The following is a 16811-nucleotide window of genomic DNA, read 5'->3' on the forward strand; positions in this document are numbered from 1 at the left end:
AAACACCAAAATGACAAGAACACAACTTTCTTTTCCAGAGGTAAAATATGGAAAGTGTAATTTTGACACTTGAAAGCCATTTCTTTTGTACGCTTCTGAATTCAAAGGTTACTGTCAAGGAGAAATTTGCTTCAATCTCTGGGAACAAATTTCCCTTAAAAATGTGTGGTTTGTTTACTTTTTTCATACGTCTTGTTCCTGGAAAACTGATTTTGTTTCATGACATCCAAAGTTACCCTTCTGCTGAAACTGTACAGACTATATCAAAGCAAGCACATCTCACAGCAGTGCCTCCGCAGCACATTATGAACTGCGCAGCTCCCAAAGAGCAATTGAAAATGAAGAACAACCTTTTCCAACATCCTTTTCAGAACTGCACGTGGACATTAGCCAGACACAAGACCAAGCTGCAGAGGGTGCATTAAACTCCCCATCTGCTCCTCACAGTGATCATCACTGATTTACAACCCAGAGAAAAGTCATTTGGCCAAAAAAAAATTAGAGTGGATGCGACAAGTGCACCAGAAGCCAGCTGAGCTTTGCCTTCCACCATGTTCACAGAAGGAAATGTGTCCCAGACAGCATTTTCCCAGTATTAGATTCCAGGGTATTATGATATGTGTAGGTAAGTCACTCCCTAAACGAACCAGTGAAGCCAGATTTTGTTCTCATTTATGCTAATTTAAAAGCATTATCTCAGCTGGTCTTGGCATGATTTATGAACTCACTCCCGTATAAATGACGTCAAAGTATCTTTGAGGGCCTCAGCAGCTTTCCTGAAAACTCAGAAGAGTTTTCCAAAAGACACCTGCAAGTTTCCAAGCCCCGGCAGGGATCCTGCTTTCCCAGCCCCACTCCTCCTCCGGGCCGAGCATCTCTTGCTTGTGGACCTACCATCCCAGCCAGCATTTCCCAGGGGATGCTCGGGGAAAGGCTCAGCGTCGGGAGCCGGGAGAAAGGAAGGTGGGGGGCGAGGATTAAGGCAATGGGGTAGTAAGAACCAGTTGTCGGTGTCGATGTGCCCCCCACACCCCTCCCGCCCCCCAGCCCCGGGGGCGGGGGGAACCTCTGCCCCTTCGCTCGGGCCCGAGCGGGGCTGGGGGCCGGGCTAGGGGCGGGCGGGGGGCGGTGCTTTGTCGCCGGCCGTGCGGGACGGGAGCGGGGATCTGGGATTCGGGCAAAGAGCAGCCGGAGCCCGAGCTGTAGCCGAATCCAGAGCTGCAGCCGGAGCCGAGCGCGGTGAGCGATGGGGGTGCGGGGGGTGTCGACTGCGGGCGGGCGGGAGGGTGCCACAGAGTATTTCGTCGAGGTCCGGCTGTTTCTCCTTTTTAAAGGGATGTCGGCACTTCGGGGTGGTTTCTCTCTCGCCCCCTGCCTAAATCCCGGTGCTCTTTCCACGCGGTTGGAGGTTGATCCGCACTCCGGGAACTGTTGCTCCGCTCTCCGCAGCGCCCAGCGCCGCGTCCTCTGCCCGCCCGGTGCTTCCCGGGGCTGGAGCGGGGATTTGGGAGCCACCCGGGCACAAGGAGCGGTTTCTGCCCTCCGTGCTTCACCGGCTACTGCCCCCGGAGGGTCTGCAGAATGCTTTTTTCTTTCGTGTGCCGTAATCAAGGGCATTTGGCTTTCACATGCGTTTAACCAAGGAATGCATTAGGTCTCTATTTGATTTGTTCCCAAACTGTGCTTTGTTTTGTTTTGGGGTTGGGGGGTTTTTTGGAAGGGGAAAATAACGTATTTTTGCCTTAATGACTCGTCGGGCTGTCAAAGTGTTTGAACTGAAGGAACACTTCTTCGTTTTGGTAAAATTGCTTTTGCTGTAGGCAGAGAGGGGAGGGCACTGGGGGAGCGTGGGGAGAACGCCTGGGGCTGCGCTGGTTCTGGGAGTAGGGATGGCGAGAGAAGGGAGGCACGGGCTGGTTTTCCCGTCTGCATGGTGCTACGGATTGGGAATTTCATAGTGCAGAATGCTGGTTCATTACTATTCCATCACATTTTTGGCTCTTGTGGGTATAAGATTAGCCCCCTTGTGCTCTTTCAGCATTGTTTGCAGGAATAAGACAGTAAAGAATTGCTCCTTCTGCAAATAAATTTTTAAAGCGCCAATCTGGTGTACTGGGAGAAGAGCTGAGCTTAGACAGCACAACGTGGAAAGAGAAGAACAGGACAGATGCACAAAAATGTGCCTTTTCCAAATACGTAGTGTGTCGCTAAAAGATGCAGCCTGTTACAGTATCACCTCAGTAGAGGTTATGAAGCTCAGGACAGAAAGCAAGTGAAGCAAACTCTTCCTACCCTTGCAAATGCTAAACAGAAGTTCGAGGGAGATTGTGAAAATAGTGGTAAAGGGCTGAGCATTTGCCACATTGCTGAACATTTATATAAACAAAGAAAATTAGGAATGCGTACAGAGTATTATTAAATTTAATTCTCAGGTGGTTATAGGAGAATGGGACAAAGCTGAATAAAAGAAACCTACAAAATCTGTGTCATATAGGTTGTACATAGTGCTAGTAGTTTTATTCTGATAAGGGATCCAATTGAAACACAAATGTCTATTTCCTTACAGTTTTGCTTTTTACAGGCATTTTGACCCAGCTCTGACTTTTCTGTGCCTGAGCAGACTGAAAGGCACCCTGAAACCACAACCCTCCAGCTCTCTGCTCTCATGTCTAGAAGGGCTTAGTACCCTTTAGGGATGTTTGCTGCTGGTTGTAGCTGGATTCTGGCTGCCTTCTTTCCCCACCTCTTCCTCAGCCTGGGTCATCCATATCACCCAAGGTAGGAGGAAGAAGAGGCAGGCATGTCATCCCCATCTTCCTCATGTTTCCCTGGCCTTCCCTCTGCTCTGGTGTGCAGGCTTGCCCTGCCTGCAAGCTGCTACTTGCTTTATCCTGTGTGCATCCCTGTCAACAGGAAAAATACTATAGGAATTTGAACTGTTGGGAAAGGGGTCGCAGGCTATTTCAGCATCCCAAGTCTACTCTAGTACTGAGCAGGTGAGTGTATGTCTATATTTGGCTTAGGAAGGCATTGCTGTTTGCATTTTGTTAGCCTTTTCAGAGGTAAAAGGCTGACTGGGATAGCTTGTGTCTGCCAAATGTTGTGGTTCATAACTGGGTCTTACTGTTGCAGTGCAATTTATAAATGGTGTTCTGTAAATTCCCCATCAAAGGGAGCAGTGCAGTTTTCTTGCTGGTGCCCCATCTATGCAGAAGCAGAAGAGGAATTTGCTCAACCATAGAGTACAATCGGAAGTTACTGTAAAATCTGGTGTGTCTGATAGGTTTGAGACTTTGAATATAAATACTAAAAAGTCAAGGCATTTTCACCTCTACCTCCTGCACTCTCTTGCAAGCAATCCTCCCCTTATGTCTTCATGCCTGCGGTTACCTCCTTTTCCTGGCGTGCTCAGAGGAAATCCTGTTACAGCACTGCTGATCCACAGCACTGCTGCAGAAACCCCCTCAGCCTGCCCCTTCGGCTGCATCTCCCCTCCTTGTCAGCTCTTCAGCTGCTCCCCTTTGTCCCCTGCATCAGGCATGTCAGGTGCAGGCTTCACTTTCAAGTGTCCTCGATAGTCTCCTTGCACATGATGTACCACCTGTCCTGCTTTACCCAGACATACCCCCAGGGCTTTAACCAGCCCCTGATCCCAGCAGCTGTCTCCCTCAAGCTATCACCACTGTACTTCCCTGAGCTTCCCTTGTGTTTACTTGTAGCTTCGTATAGGCACCTTGTCCAACATTTCATTAATTTCCTTGATATTTCCCAGCATATTTGCTTTTGCTGTGATGCCTTCAGTGGCTGCCTGAGATGAGATGGCTGAGACAAGCCCCCACTTGTGCTGACACATCCCTGTCACAGCAATTAGTCTGGCTCAGGATTTGAACATAACAGCATCCACTAAAGCTAGGACACCTGAGAGGCAACCACATCGGGCAGATCACTTTATCTGGCACCAGGGGAAGATCTGTGGTCTCTGTTATCCTAACTTGCTCTTTTTGGCATTTCAAGTGCAACCCTGCCCCCTTATGCTTACACATCACAGCATGGTTAACTGCAATTCCCTTTGCAGTAGCGTTGTAGCTTTGCCTAAGTTACTGCAGACTGTTTAGCAAACAATGACAATATGTAAATACCATGCACACAAATACAGATATGATAATGCCACAGTCTCTTTGTCAAGGGAGGTCATGCAGCCTGCGTTGGTAAAATGAGGAATGGCGTGAAGATGGAGATCTTTTCTGTTACACTGTAGAGGGGAAATAGAGAACTGAAGGAAAAAGCCATCTGCTTGAGGCATCAAAGTTGGGAAGCAGGGTTATACCATGCAGAGTTAATGTGATAGCACATCTGTGCTGAAAATTCCCTGGATGTTTGAGTTCACGGTATGTAGTTGGTAGTGAATCTGCTTTTTTGGGGAAGAAAAAAATTCCCAAACAAATAGATGCATTAACAGATGTTTTGACTGAATAAACCAGACAAATTTCGGTCCTAGCTTTATATTGTGCCAGGATTTCTAAGGAGATTAAAATGAAATCTTCTTGATATTTTAGGGCTTGATATGGACCATATACTTTGTTTATACAAAATATATTGAAGCCAGCATGTCAGCGGAATTCTAGCATAGGAAATGGTTTCCCTATTACTCTGGACTCCACTTATTGGGCCACATCTTCATAGGTTAAGGACTAATAACTTACTTTACTATCAAAGTTAAGGATCACACTGTTCGTCAGAGCCCCTTGCAGGGAGGACCCCTGAGAGCTGTTGGCATGATGTGCCCAGGGGGGGGTGGACGCATCCCTGTGGAGCATGAGAGATGGAGGAGATGCTCATGTGTGCAGCCACCTCCTCTGGCATGGGGCTGGATGCTGTGCCACAACACTGGAGGGGGCAGTGGAGACCTGAAATCCATTCACTTCCAGATTTATCAACATTTACAGCTGTATTCCTGGTAGGTGAAGGGGACTGTGCCTGGTGTAACCGAGGGTTTTTCCCCCTTTATCTGGAGAGATGCTGAACCTGAAGGTCTGAGCCCTGCAATTTGTTAGCTTCAAAGATAAGTGTGATGAAGAATGAAAGCAAACTCTTTGAAACAGAGACTACTTGCCCCCGGGGCTTGATATTTCATCCGCTAGGTTTTTTTCTGGGTAAAGGACAAGGAGGAGAAGCTGGAGAACCCATGGCAGGTTCATGTGGCTTCAGGAAAGGTGACCAAAGTGCACAGCCCTCTGCTGCAGTGTTCATTTCACCCAAGCATGGAGCAGAGTGTTAGTTTGCTTGTGTCAGATACAAAAGGCAGGCATGGGGAGTCTGTGTCATCAGGAACAAGATAGCAAAGATTAATTAACTTTTCTTAGTTCTGAGATTAATTGTATCATCACCACCCCACACATGCTGGGTGGCATCTCCTGGGGAGCTTATCATGGGGGGGGGGTGCTCCACAGAGCTGCTGACAGTAAGGGGTAACAGGGATGGGATGACTCAACCATGAAAGGAGATGGAAAGACAGAAGCAGCTGAATACTTTCGTTGTTCTTGTCTGTTGAGGGAAATGGGATTTAACTGAATTTTTGAAACTATTTTTACATTGTTTTCCTTTTTGCCCTGTGAAAAAGTACATACCTAATTAAGCAGGCTTCCCACCCTAATTCTCTGTTAAAATAACTGTTGCATTTGGGGTTGCAAGAAGTCAAACAAGAAATCACTTAACAAAATGCAGAAATTAAGGAATCCAGATAACCATCCATTCCTTCTTCCCCAGTTAACGTTGCCCAGCACCTCCTTCCAGCCTGCTGCCTCCCACAGCCACCTGAGCTCTGTTACTTTGGCAGTGACAACTCAGTGTCTGTGTTTGACTGTAAAAGTCAGTTCCTGAGACCTAAAGCTATCAGGGGAAACCAAATGGCTGCGTGAACCTTTGTGTCTCTTCTTCCCCATCATCTGCCATCGTTAAACTTTAGGAGCCTTTCTATCTTTGAGGTTTCTGCCTGGGGTTGAAATTGTCTCAAAGTGGCCAACAGAACAAAAGTTATTCAGGGTGTGAATAAAGCTGTGAATGGACACTGAGAAATCAAATATGACCTATCACTGTGGTCAAAGAAGAGTGGGGTTTTGAGGTTTATTGAGGGTTTTTAGCAACTTGTAATTTTTCACAGAAGATGTTCAACAAAAGTGGAAAATAAATAATTTTAGCAAACTAGCACCAGAAGGGGACTGCTTTCCCTGGTGTCTGTGTGTCCCTTGGGTAGGATTCAGACTCATGCGTCCACAGGAAGCAGTACCATGGGGAACTCTTTCCCTCCTGAGGTCCCAGATGTAGAGCAGTGAGACTCCTCTCCCCCATTTGCATACCAAGAGATGCAGTGTACAGATAGGTCCCTGCTCCCTGTGTATCTTCGTGGTGATGGGAGTGAATACAATGTTTGGGCCAAATCCTGCTGTCCCAGAACATTGTCAGAACAGGCCTTGGCTGTGGGCTGCTGAGACTGAAAATATCTGCAAAGGGCATTAGACTGCTGCAGAAAAGGATGAAGGATCGTGGGATGCTACTGTGTGTGCCAGGAGGTCTCCTGTAGATAAGTTTCTTGATGCTCTGTCCAAATATTTCTGTGTTCTTCAAAGGTAATTAAAAGCTCAGACCTCTCCATCTCACTGAATAGGCTTTCCATTTGGGTATGACTGCATGCATTTAAAGAGTCTTGAGTAGGTATTGTGTTTTAAACTGCAGCTCTGGAGTGTGCAATCAACTCAAGATTGGGTAGGCTCTGTTCCCTTCCTCTTCCCAGGGACTGGGGTGCTGTATTGAATGAAGGGCTGAATGTACAAGAGTAGTGCTCTGTATATCTGGGAAGAGAGGGACTTCAGAAGATTCTTCAGAGACAATGGAGAGCTGAAAAGAAGCAAAAACATTTATGTGTTTTGTTTGAAGATGAACTCTGTATTGCAGATGTTTGTGCCTCTTTGTGCAGCGTGAGTCACTGAGAGAAGCAAAGGGAAGTGAAAGGGTCTCTCTATAAGCAGAGAAAACCATGGGGCACAGGATTGAGGTCTTTGTTACACGAGGCAGATTTCCCAGAGAAAAGATACACAGGGGCTGATGCATCCCCATCTCCATCCCAGAACCACCGCCTGCCTCAGCCTCTGTGCTTCTGGGTGATGGGGTGTCTGGTCTCACATCCAGAGGATGTGCTGGGGTGGCTTCCCCAGGGTTCACCTGCAGCCTCCCACCTCTCCTTCTGCACAGGGGGGTCAGGAAGCTGTCTGTTTCCATTTGGATGGAACATCAGTGTAATCAGTGTTATCAAAACATTTGGATTTCAGCAATGCTGACTTTCAACAACTCCACTGGATAATTTTCTTTATTGAACTTGCACGGGCTTTAACGAGAAGTGATTTGGTGATCAAAGGCATGAAAGACACATAACTGTGCATTAACATTCATCCCCTGAGATCTGCTTCTCTAATGCAGTTCAACCCAAATGTGCTGAAAGGATGGAGCTCTGAGATGTGTAATGATTGTGCAAGCATCTTCTCTTTCCCAGAGGGGAGGATCTTTTTGAAAATGGCATTTGTAAATAATGATGTGTAATCCAGGAAGACCTGATGCCTGGCAGGAATCTTTAGGGGATAATGTGAAATGAACTGGAATGGAGATACAGGGATCCAGTACTTACAGCAGTGCAAGGGGACAGCAAATTGTGTTGTTCCTGGAGCACCCTGCAGAAGAGGAGGAGAAAGGTGATATCAAGACATGGTTGTAAAGCAGCAATCAAGAGATAGACATGGTTCCTATTTTATGGATTCAATGCTGTAACTGGACAGTTGGAGAATGGGCTAGCAGGGATAAAACACAAGCCAAGATTCCAGTCAGTTTTTCTTTTTAAATGTCTGGCACTGAGAGCAGTCAAAATTCAGCACTTTTCCTCCTGTTTAGTTTTGGTTTTGTTTTTTTAATTAGCTTAGTTATTACTAAACTCTTCAACTTTGATTTGCTTTTTTATAGGGTTTTTTCTCAGCATGCAGACCTTTTAGATTTGGGCGTGATAACTACCACATCTTGCTCATTGGACGTTTGGCTTGCATCCCCATATCTTCCTGCTTGTAAGTATTTGATTCATTCTCTTTGGGTTTTTTTCTACTCTTAAGGAGCTGGTACCACTGACAAGCTCTGGGTCTGATCCCAGGTCATGATGTCTTTGCTTTATGTTGATCTGAATAACTCTGTAATCTGCAGATTCATGGGAAATGTAAATGATACAATTATTTGATTCCATCTGAACTGGTCTAAGTATCCTTATGACTCCGAGACTTGCCTTTTCCCAGACCTACACAAAACCCCAAATAAAATATAACTTGATTTTAACCTGTGGTGAAGCCATCTGGGCACTTGTCTTCTTAGATTTTAAAAGTAATAAATTTAAATCATATTAAATCATAATAAAAAATGAAATTAGATCATAAATTAAAAGGAAGAATTTGCTTTTGGCAGGAAATAGTTCTTCCATTTCCTTGTGTGTACTTTTTTATTGAGTCAGCTGGTGACTGATCCTGTTTCCCAGGCAGAGTGGTAAAGGGATTCTCTGCTCCTGAAGGGTCCATCTGTAACAGGAAAAAGAAGCATCCTGCTTATTTGTGGTCTTTCAATTGTCAAATGCCTTTATGCAAGAATAAAAACTATTAAGGATCATATTCTTCTCTAAACTCCAGGTGAGCTGCCATTCTTTGCTTTTCCTACCTAATCTTTCTACATTTTCAATGGAACAGAATGTTGCTCCCTTCTTTTCTGTTTCTGTCTAATTTAGTTGCATGATGTTGAATTGCTATGTCTTTCCAGTCTAAAGCAAGTTGCCTTCAAGACTGAAGGTTCCTTGTATACAAAGTTCATTCAGTCCTTTGATATGAGCATGCAAACATATTTTCAATGACATCAAATGCTTTGTGTTACGTGTAATCTGGAACATCCCTATGGTCTAAGAGAAAGTAGATAATGAAGGGGGTATGGGAGAAAACAAAAGAATTAAACCAGAAGCTTACTCACCTTCATATATATATAGCAGATTAGCAAAGGTCAAGAGAAACCTTAGTCTCTAGATCTAGTGCAAACTTGCTTCCAGCTTTTGGGATTGATCACTGTTATAACTCAGGACTTGACTGGGCCCTTTAGGGATGAGGACATTTCATCCTGGAATTGGCATCACCCAATCTCCTACCCACTTTTCTGGGAACCTGCGGACTCCTCATGCTCCTTCTGCCCTGATGCTGAATAAAGGAGAGGTAGTTCTGGCTTCAGATCGTGAGGGGATGCTATCCTTATCTGCTTATTCCTGACTTTAACTTTCTAAAAGGGACAGAGAGAGCAGAGAACACACTTGTGAGTCCTTTCATAGAGATAATCAGAGTCATCTTTAATAAACAGCCTCTGCCTCCTCTCTACCACTCAAAACAAAGAGCTGTCTGCCTCATACAGAGCAGGAAATTTTTGCACAGACAGAGTACTGTCTTGCAACTCATCTCCCTTTCCTAGCTGTATGCTCAGTAATTTCAGGACATTTAGGATCTGCTACCTACCAGATCCTATCCATCAGGGGGACAGTCATCCTTTATTGGCAAGTCATTCCACTCATGGAGGGGTCTGCTTCTTTGACCCTCATCTTCTTATTTTGAAGAAGACAGTAGAGATGAAATCCTTCTGTTGTACTCATCATCTGCCTTTCTATATACGTGGGGCTGAAATCAGCCAAAATGTTTTAAGTTTTTAAGGAAAGAAGGCAGATACAATGGATAGCATATTGATGTCTGATGGAATGAGGAACCTCATTGTTGTCACTATGGTAATGGCAAATTAATCTCTCCTCTTTTAGGAGTTGTTTACAGTGATGGCTTTTTAGAACACCTTCTATCTGTAAAGAAAGAGTTGGTGGGAGATTATGACAAAAATGTTAATTTATGTAGCATAAAAACACTGATTTTCTTTGATGTCACTTTGTCTTTCTGCTTGAACATCTTGAAGCCTCTGAAACAGACGAGGTATTTCTGAGCTTCTGCTCATAAAAAGTTAGGAAGAACCAAGAAAACAAAGTGCTTACCTATGACTGATAAACTCTGAACAAAATTAATCTACCAGACTGATATTCCTTTTCCTCTGTTTTTAGGGCCTCAGTGGCTGTGAGTATGCTCCATTAAATTATATTTCACTGAGCCTGGAGAAATAGAGTTGTTGCATCCAAATATGCAGAGACATACAATTCAGGCAACTGGATGGTAAAGGATTTATGACACTGGGCCTCTGAAAAAGTTTTCTGTTTACTGCCTGCCATCCTGGAAAGGGCCACAGTCTCATTTAACACTTACCTCAGGCTGAGGAGGGAGATTACTACTGTCTCAGGTATACTGAAGATTAAATTGTTATGTGACAATTAATTTGGCACCCAGGGCATATTCTCAGTGATGAGCCCTCTTGTCTTGACCACATTTCCACTTTCTGATAAAAATAAGTTTTATGAAGGTTCCACCAAAGATGCAAGCAGTTAGTAGGTTAGGCAGGGCTATCCAGGCATGGTAGTGCAAGGTACCTGGGATTTACCTCTTCCATAGTGATGGCTTCCTTAATCCCTCACCTACCCAGTCTGCCCTGCTTTTCATTAACACCAATTTGCCTACCTCCCTTTTAGCCTACGGGATAAAAGAAGAGATGAAAATCTCCAAGTGAGCCTGCTTGCATTATCTATCAGCCCCACCCTTGGAGTAAGAGTGGCTGTCCTCACCAGGGAAAAGGGATTTGTACTGAGGACATGAAGAGTGGAGGAACAATGCAGAGCTGGAGCAAAATACTTAAATAGTGGTTCTGGTTGAAAAGCAAGGATGTTTAAATGACTCCATGTCTAGCTTTTCCTTGAGTGCCATCCCTAGTATTTGGGGACTGAAGTAGCAGAACAAGGTTTGCTCTCTTGTACATCTAAAAGCAGCAGAGTGTAGAGGTGGAAACATTTGTTACAGGGAGTTGTTTTACTGAAATATGTATTTATTTAAGCAGTTTGCCCACCAGAGCGGAAGGGCTGTGTGTGTGTGTGCACAGCGGAGTAACAGGAGCAGGAAAACCCAGCTGGTGTTGGAAAGGCAGAGTATGACCTGGGAGTTTCAGTGGTGAGGCTGGACTCCGGGAGCCACGAATCCCTGACCTGGGGTTGCAGAGGTGCCTCTGAGAAAGTATTTGTGATACTCTTACACCACAACAACAGAATCCCTCAGCAAACAGGTCCCAGTTCTTTTGTCTCAGGAGTTTTCAGGAGGGGTTTATTCAGGAAGCCTTCTGTCAGAGTTCCTCTCCATCTCCAGTCATTAAGTTATAGCACTTTAAATTGAGTCTTTGCCTTAAACCAAAACAACTCTCCAACAGCTGAGGGGAGAAAAGCAGAGACCACCACAGAATTTTAAAACTTTGGTTCCTTGATGGGTTTATTGCTCTTGGAAAGACAACAGATTTTTTGCAGTCGATCACTTTCAATTTTACCATTACACTTTGAAGTCAATGACTAAATTCGCAATCAATTTTTTTGGACCAGGTTTGGGCTTCATGTTTTGATGCTGTTCTGTTTAGTTTGGTAATTTGTTTTGTGCATTTCTGAAACCAAGAAGGTGTAGCTGACGTCTGGCTTTATTGGGGGTTATTCCTTTGGGAGGATTAGAGTTAGAGACAAATGGATATGCCACTTACCTTCTTCTCCCTGGAGGAACAGGAGGCTGAGCTGAAGCAGTAACAGAACTGCTTGCAGATCCTCATCTTGAAGGCTGGGAGGTCTGATTTGCAGCATGGCAGAGGTCTGAGCAGTCCTAGGACACAGTCCTAGCATGCTGGACCTTAGCAGTATTTGCATCCCTGCCCCATGTTGCTGGCTGAACTGTCCTGGCTGCTCTCCAGCAGGATTGCAATGCTGGAACAGCACCAGGGGACACTATCAGGGATCATCATCAGATCCATTTTATTTCCCTACACTTTTTGTACTTTTCCTATGATTTCTACTCAGATATGTTCACACTCCAAGGGATTTTGCTGTTTGACTCCAACAGGGTACAGTTGGTTGGAAAAAACCCTTTTAGACTGAGTAGGACCTTACGCATTAGGTCCATATTTTAAATGTGTAATTAAACAACATGGATTATTTTTTTCTTCCTAAAATATTACCCAAAGAGCCACTTTAGCTGAAGCTACATTTTATGGTGAGATTCATTCATGTGTCACATCACTACACAGTGTGAGGGAGGCAACTAGGATCTGAGCCATAGTAATCCAGAATTGGAGTTTATGGTGCCTCAGATCTCACTACAAAACACTGTTAAAAGTAGCCTAATTGACATTGCAAGACCTGCAAAGGCTGTGATCTAGCAAAGCACTCCCATCTCTGCTTAATGGTGAGGTTCTTATTAGTCCTTTTTAAGACTATAAATTTTCCACTTCAAAGAGAGGCCTATGCCAAAGTTCTTCCTTGTACCAGGGCCAAAACTGTTAGCAGTATAAGTAGAACACAGTAGATTTCAAATTTGCAAAGAATCTAAGGGCTTTTAACTTCTGCCATGTTAAAGAATTTATGTGAATGAATTCCTTAAGTTAATAAAAAGAAATTCAATTAATAATGGATCTGCTTTTCATTATGACGAGTAATCAAGGATAAACATCTTTTATATCAAAGCCTACCTGTTAAAAAGGATAAATTAGCTATAACAGACTTAACTGCTTCCAGAACATGAAATGAACACGTGTTGTTCTATTAGTAATTTTGGATCACTAAATTAAAGACAGTTCAAAAGGGGTATAATCTCATAAGGATCTCCTGTTGTTCATTCTGTTGCGACTTATTTCATGAGGTACAATAAATACTGTTTATTGTGGGGCTAAATACTGTTAAGGTTATAAAATGGTTTTGATTTAGTATATTTAATGCATTAGTATGAATTAAATAGCACAAGGATAAGAATATTTTATCTGGTATTTGCAGGTGCAATTTTGTGCTCCTTCATATCTTGCAGGCCATCAGGATGCTTGATTAAGACTACCAAGAACTCTGCAATAAAGTAATAAATGAAATAAATAATAAAACACCATCTGGAGTGTAACCTTTTATCTGTGAAAACATGGATGTGCACATACAAGTAAATGAATCCAGGTCAGGGCATGGGCCTGACCATCATCTCTCCTGTTGAATTAGCAAGCACACCTCCTTGCAGGGTTTTGGCTGGCTACACCTGGACATATTTGGGGTTAGGACTGGCTATCATTCTTTTCCAAAAGCAGCAGTGATTTGGCCATCCTGTCCATGGGGATAAAAGGGAGTTTAGCTGGCTTGGTGCAGTCTGCCACACAAGTTATACCTGAGACCAGAGAACACCCTTGACCTGTCTTGTGTAGTATCATAGATGCAGTTCTGAGGGATAGAAGATAAAATAGGGATTAAAAATGTAAAATTAGATTCTACCTGCTGCTTAATGTAGTCCTTGTTTACTCATGCTCTTAGGGATTTTTACAGCATATAGCATAGCCTCCAAAACTGAATTTACAGTGCAATAGTAGAGTGGATAACTATGCAAATAACTTCAGTGACTGTGAAGCTAACTTAATAGCATTTCTGTGGGTGTCTCCAGAGCTTTTCAGGGATGAAACAGCACCAGCAGAAAAGTACCTGACCCTCCTTAAGCATCCTCAGTTCAGGTTGAGGCTTCTGTGGTCACACTTTATGTCAGTAAGTGTAAGCTTCTTGAAGGAAGAGGCACTTTACTAAGTTAGCAGAGGTAGCACGTTTGAAAGAAAAATTACAAGGCAGAACAATGCTGGACACTTTCATGGAAACTCAAGCGATATTTTGGTGGTTGTCACACAGAGAAGGAGACCCCAGACTGTCACGACATTACTTTAAGGGCCTGATTCTGTCTCTCTGGCTGATGCTGACAGTATTTGCTCTTTCTGCTGCCATGAAAATCAGTGGGATTTTCCTCAAAGCCTCAAACTGTGAATTAAAGATAATTATTTTGACCTGGGACCATGAGATGAGGCCAAAAACAAGGTCAGGATGACAGGGACCATGCTGGGAATGTTGTTCTGTATGGGTATTGTCTATCTAGTGGGAGGAAAGCTCAGCCTTTTCCTGTAGTGCCATTCTAGCTGCAGAGAGGGGTTGGCTGTGGATGGATGGAAGGAAACATTGCACGTGCACTATTATGTGCAGAAAATGAACTTAATTTCCTACTCATTTGCACCTTATATTATCTGTTCTGTATCAAGACAGATGCAATGGGTGATGCCATGAAATTCAGCTACAGCACATCAGGTTTCTACAAGCAATTCCCCATCACCAGGCCTTCTCTTACACTTCTAGACTGCATCTTGGGACTGTCTATTTCAGTTTAAATAAAAGCAGCTTACCATACCCTGAACACCCCCTGCTACTCTGACCTTTGCCTGCACCTGAGCTTCTAGCTTCCAACACCAAATGGCTGGAGGCAAAACTTTTTCAAAGATAAAACTGTTCCAAAGGTAGCAGTCACTGCTTGTAGCTGGTCCCCTTGTGTTTGCTGAGCTGCCAGGGCTGCCTGTTCCCTCAGGGTTTTGCTTGTAGGTGTCAGAAGCTGCAAAGACTTTGCTGAAACAGATCTGCCATTGATATCTCCATGGCAGTGTTAGAGGGAGATGCATTTCAGTCTTCAAAACATTTGATTCCCTTTGTAAATATGAAGAAAGAAAGCAGGTCTGGCAGATTGTCTCATTCTGAGTACTTCTGCCCATGGCAGTATGGGGTAAGTGGTTAATTGTAGTGGATTTGTCATCCATCATGGTGCTGAGCAGCCTTGCTCTGGGCTTAGGGAGCTAAAGTCTTGCAAGGGATTTTTTGTTCCTTGTCCAGCTTTTATCCACATGACAAATTAAGATTCCAATATGTCTGTTCTATATAAAGCACAGTTTTTTATTGTGCCATTCCTCAGTTCAGCAAATGTTGGGGAAGGATCAATGTTAATTCATTGATGAGTGGGATTTCTCCTAATCCTTCCATTTTGAGAAACAGGTATGTGGTTAGTTGTTGGCTAAAGATTTGCAGCTTACTACTAAGGAACAATAGCTTGTAACTCTGTAGAATTAGATTGTCTCAGGAGCACATTAAATGACATTACATGCTAGTAAATTAATCTTGCTTTTGTTTTGTTTCTTTTTCCTTTTTTGCAGTTCTGAACGATACAATCCTACATTGTCCTGGGCTTGAGCAGTAAAGGATAAATTTGATAACTGGCTGGCTTGTCATCTCTTCATTGTGATGGAAAATGGTCGCCTAAAATAAACCCTTTGTTATGCTGCTAAAACTGCCTTTGAATCCAAGATCTGTTCAGATTTTAAAAACACAAACCCCAAAATGTCAGAACTCGACATTTCATCCGGATTTGTAGGAAACATGGAAAACGGGACTTTTCTGGAGCTGTATCCCACATCCCTTTCAACTTCAGTGGATTCATCTCCTGGCCGTTTATCCAACGTCTATGTCTATGTTTCTATATTCCTTAGTCTCTTGGCTTTTCTCCTTTTATTATTGATCATTGCACTTCAGAGGCTGAAAAACATCATTTCTTCCAGTTCCTCCTACCCAGAATATAATAGTGACGGTGGAAGCTCTTTCACTAATTTAGAGGTCTGTAGTATTTCATCCCAGCGCTCTGCTCTCTCAAACCTTTCTTCATGAAACTCCAGGAAAGGAAAAACATGGGGAATGGAAGAGCTGTGATTAGTGTCTTGGGGAGGTAGTGCATGCAACATTTGCCTTAGAAGACTATTAATGAAGAGGTGGCTTTTAAGTTTCCTTAGGTGGTGTTTTTTTTCCTTTCTTTCCTTTTCTAGTCTTCATCTCCCCTTTTATTAATGTTCCTTTCAATCTGGACAATGGATAATTGTTTAATGCCTGTAATAGTGGTGCTGTCTTTTTCTCACCCATACACAGTGTTCATTAAGAGTATTCCTGCCAAACTGTAATATGGTTCTAACTGGTTGTGTCATTTTTCTGCTCTGGTTGTGATGCCTTCCCTGGTTTTGTATCAGTAATATGCTGACTACTCTTCTTTTTCCTTTTTTTAATTAAAGACTTATGGATGAAATCCCTATTGCAAAAGTGTCAAAAATAAGCTTAATCATAAATATAGTACATGGGACAATTTAAAGTTGTTGGTATTGTTTCTTTTTTAATTTTCCTGTCTTTTTCAGTATTTATTGATGTTTATAAAACACAAGTAAGATCCATTTCTTGAAGAATGTTACTTTTGTTTATTTGTACTCCCAACATATTCTGTATAAAGTCTCTGTGTTTCATTTCCTGAATCTCTTTGGTTGACTTAGTAAAGCGACTGCAATAATGATGCTCAGTGCTGAATGTGGAGAGATATTTTTGAACCCCATTACATCTCATTTGCCTAATGACTTTTTCTTCCAGGGGGCAGATTTTGCTTCTAGTTCACAAATATCACACAGCTGATCCTCCAGTCATCCATCAGCTTATTGTTAATGGATACCAGTACAAAACAGTAGTTTCTTTTAGGAGATCTGCATACAACAACCATAGCTGGTGATCAAATAGCTCTTTTAACTGCCCATTAGGCACAAGATCTGTTTCTTACTGATATGTGCAGGGCCAGAAATTCCCTGTACTGGTGAGGACTTTCCGAGACAGATTTGGCCCCATCATTTCACAATTCACACTGGGGCCAAGGGGACACTCTAGGATTTGCTTGATGGCCAGGCAGACCTGAGCTCTGACACTCAGGAGGTGTGAAGTGTACCTG

General features: G+C 43.3%; 1 protein-coding gene across 2 annotated transcripts; it reads left to right on the forward strand.

Annotated features, from left to right (window-relative positions):
* Window positions 1–1169: 1169 nt before the first annotated feature.
* Window positions 1170–16394, forward strand: SERTM1 (serine rich and transmembrane domain containing 1). 2 transcript variants are annotated; one of them, XM_071737765.1, is made up of 4 exons: window positions 1170–1239; window positions 8008–8105; window positions 10157–10389; window positions 15214–16394. In XM_071737765.1, the coding sequence occupies exon 4, from the start codon at window positions 15398–15400 to the stop codon at window positions 15719–15721; it is 324 nt and encodes a 107-aa protein (XP_071593866.1). In that variant the 5' UTR covers window positions 1170–1239; window positions 8008–8105; window positions 10157–10389; window positions 15214–15397; the 3' UTR covers window positions 15722–16394. The 2 variants fall into 2 exon arrangements, with proteins under 2 accessions (XP_071593866.1, XP_071593859.1); XM_071737758.1 differs by lacking the exon at window positions 10157–10389.
* The last annotated feature ends 417 nt before the right edge of the window (window positions 16395–16811 follow it).

Source organism: Heliangelus exortis, chromosome 1, assembly GCF_036169615.1.
Source record: "Heliangelus exortis chromosome 1, bHelExo1.hap1, whole genome shotgun sequence".
Lineage (NCBI taxonomy): Eukaryota > Metazoa > Chordata > Aves > Apodiformes > Trochilidae > Heliangelus > Heliangelus exortis.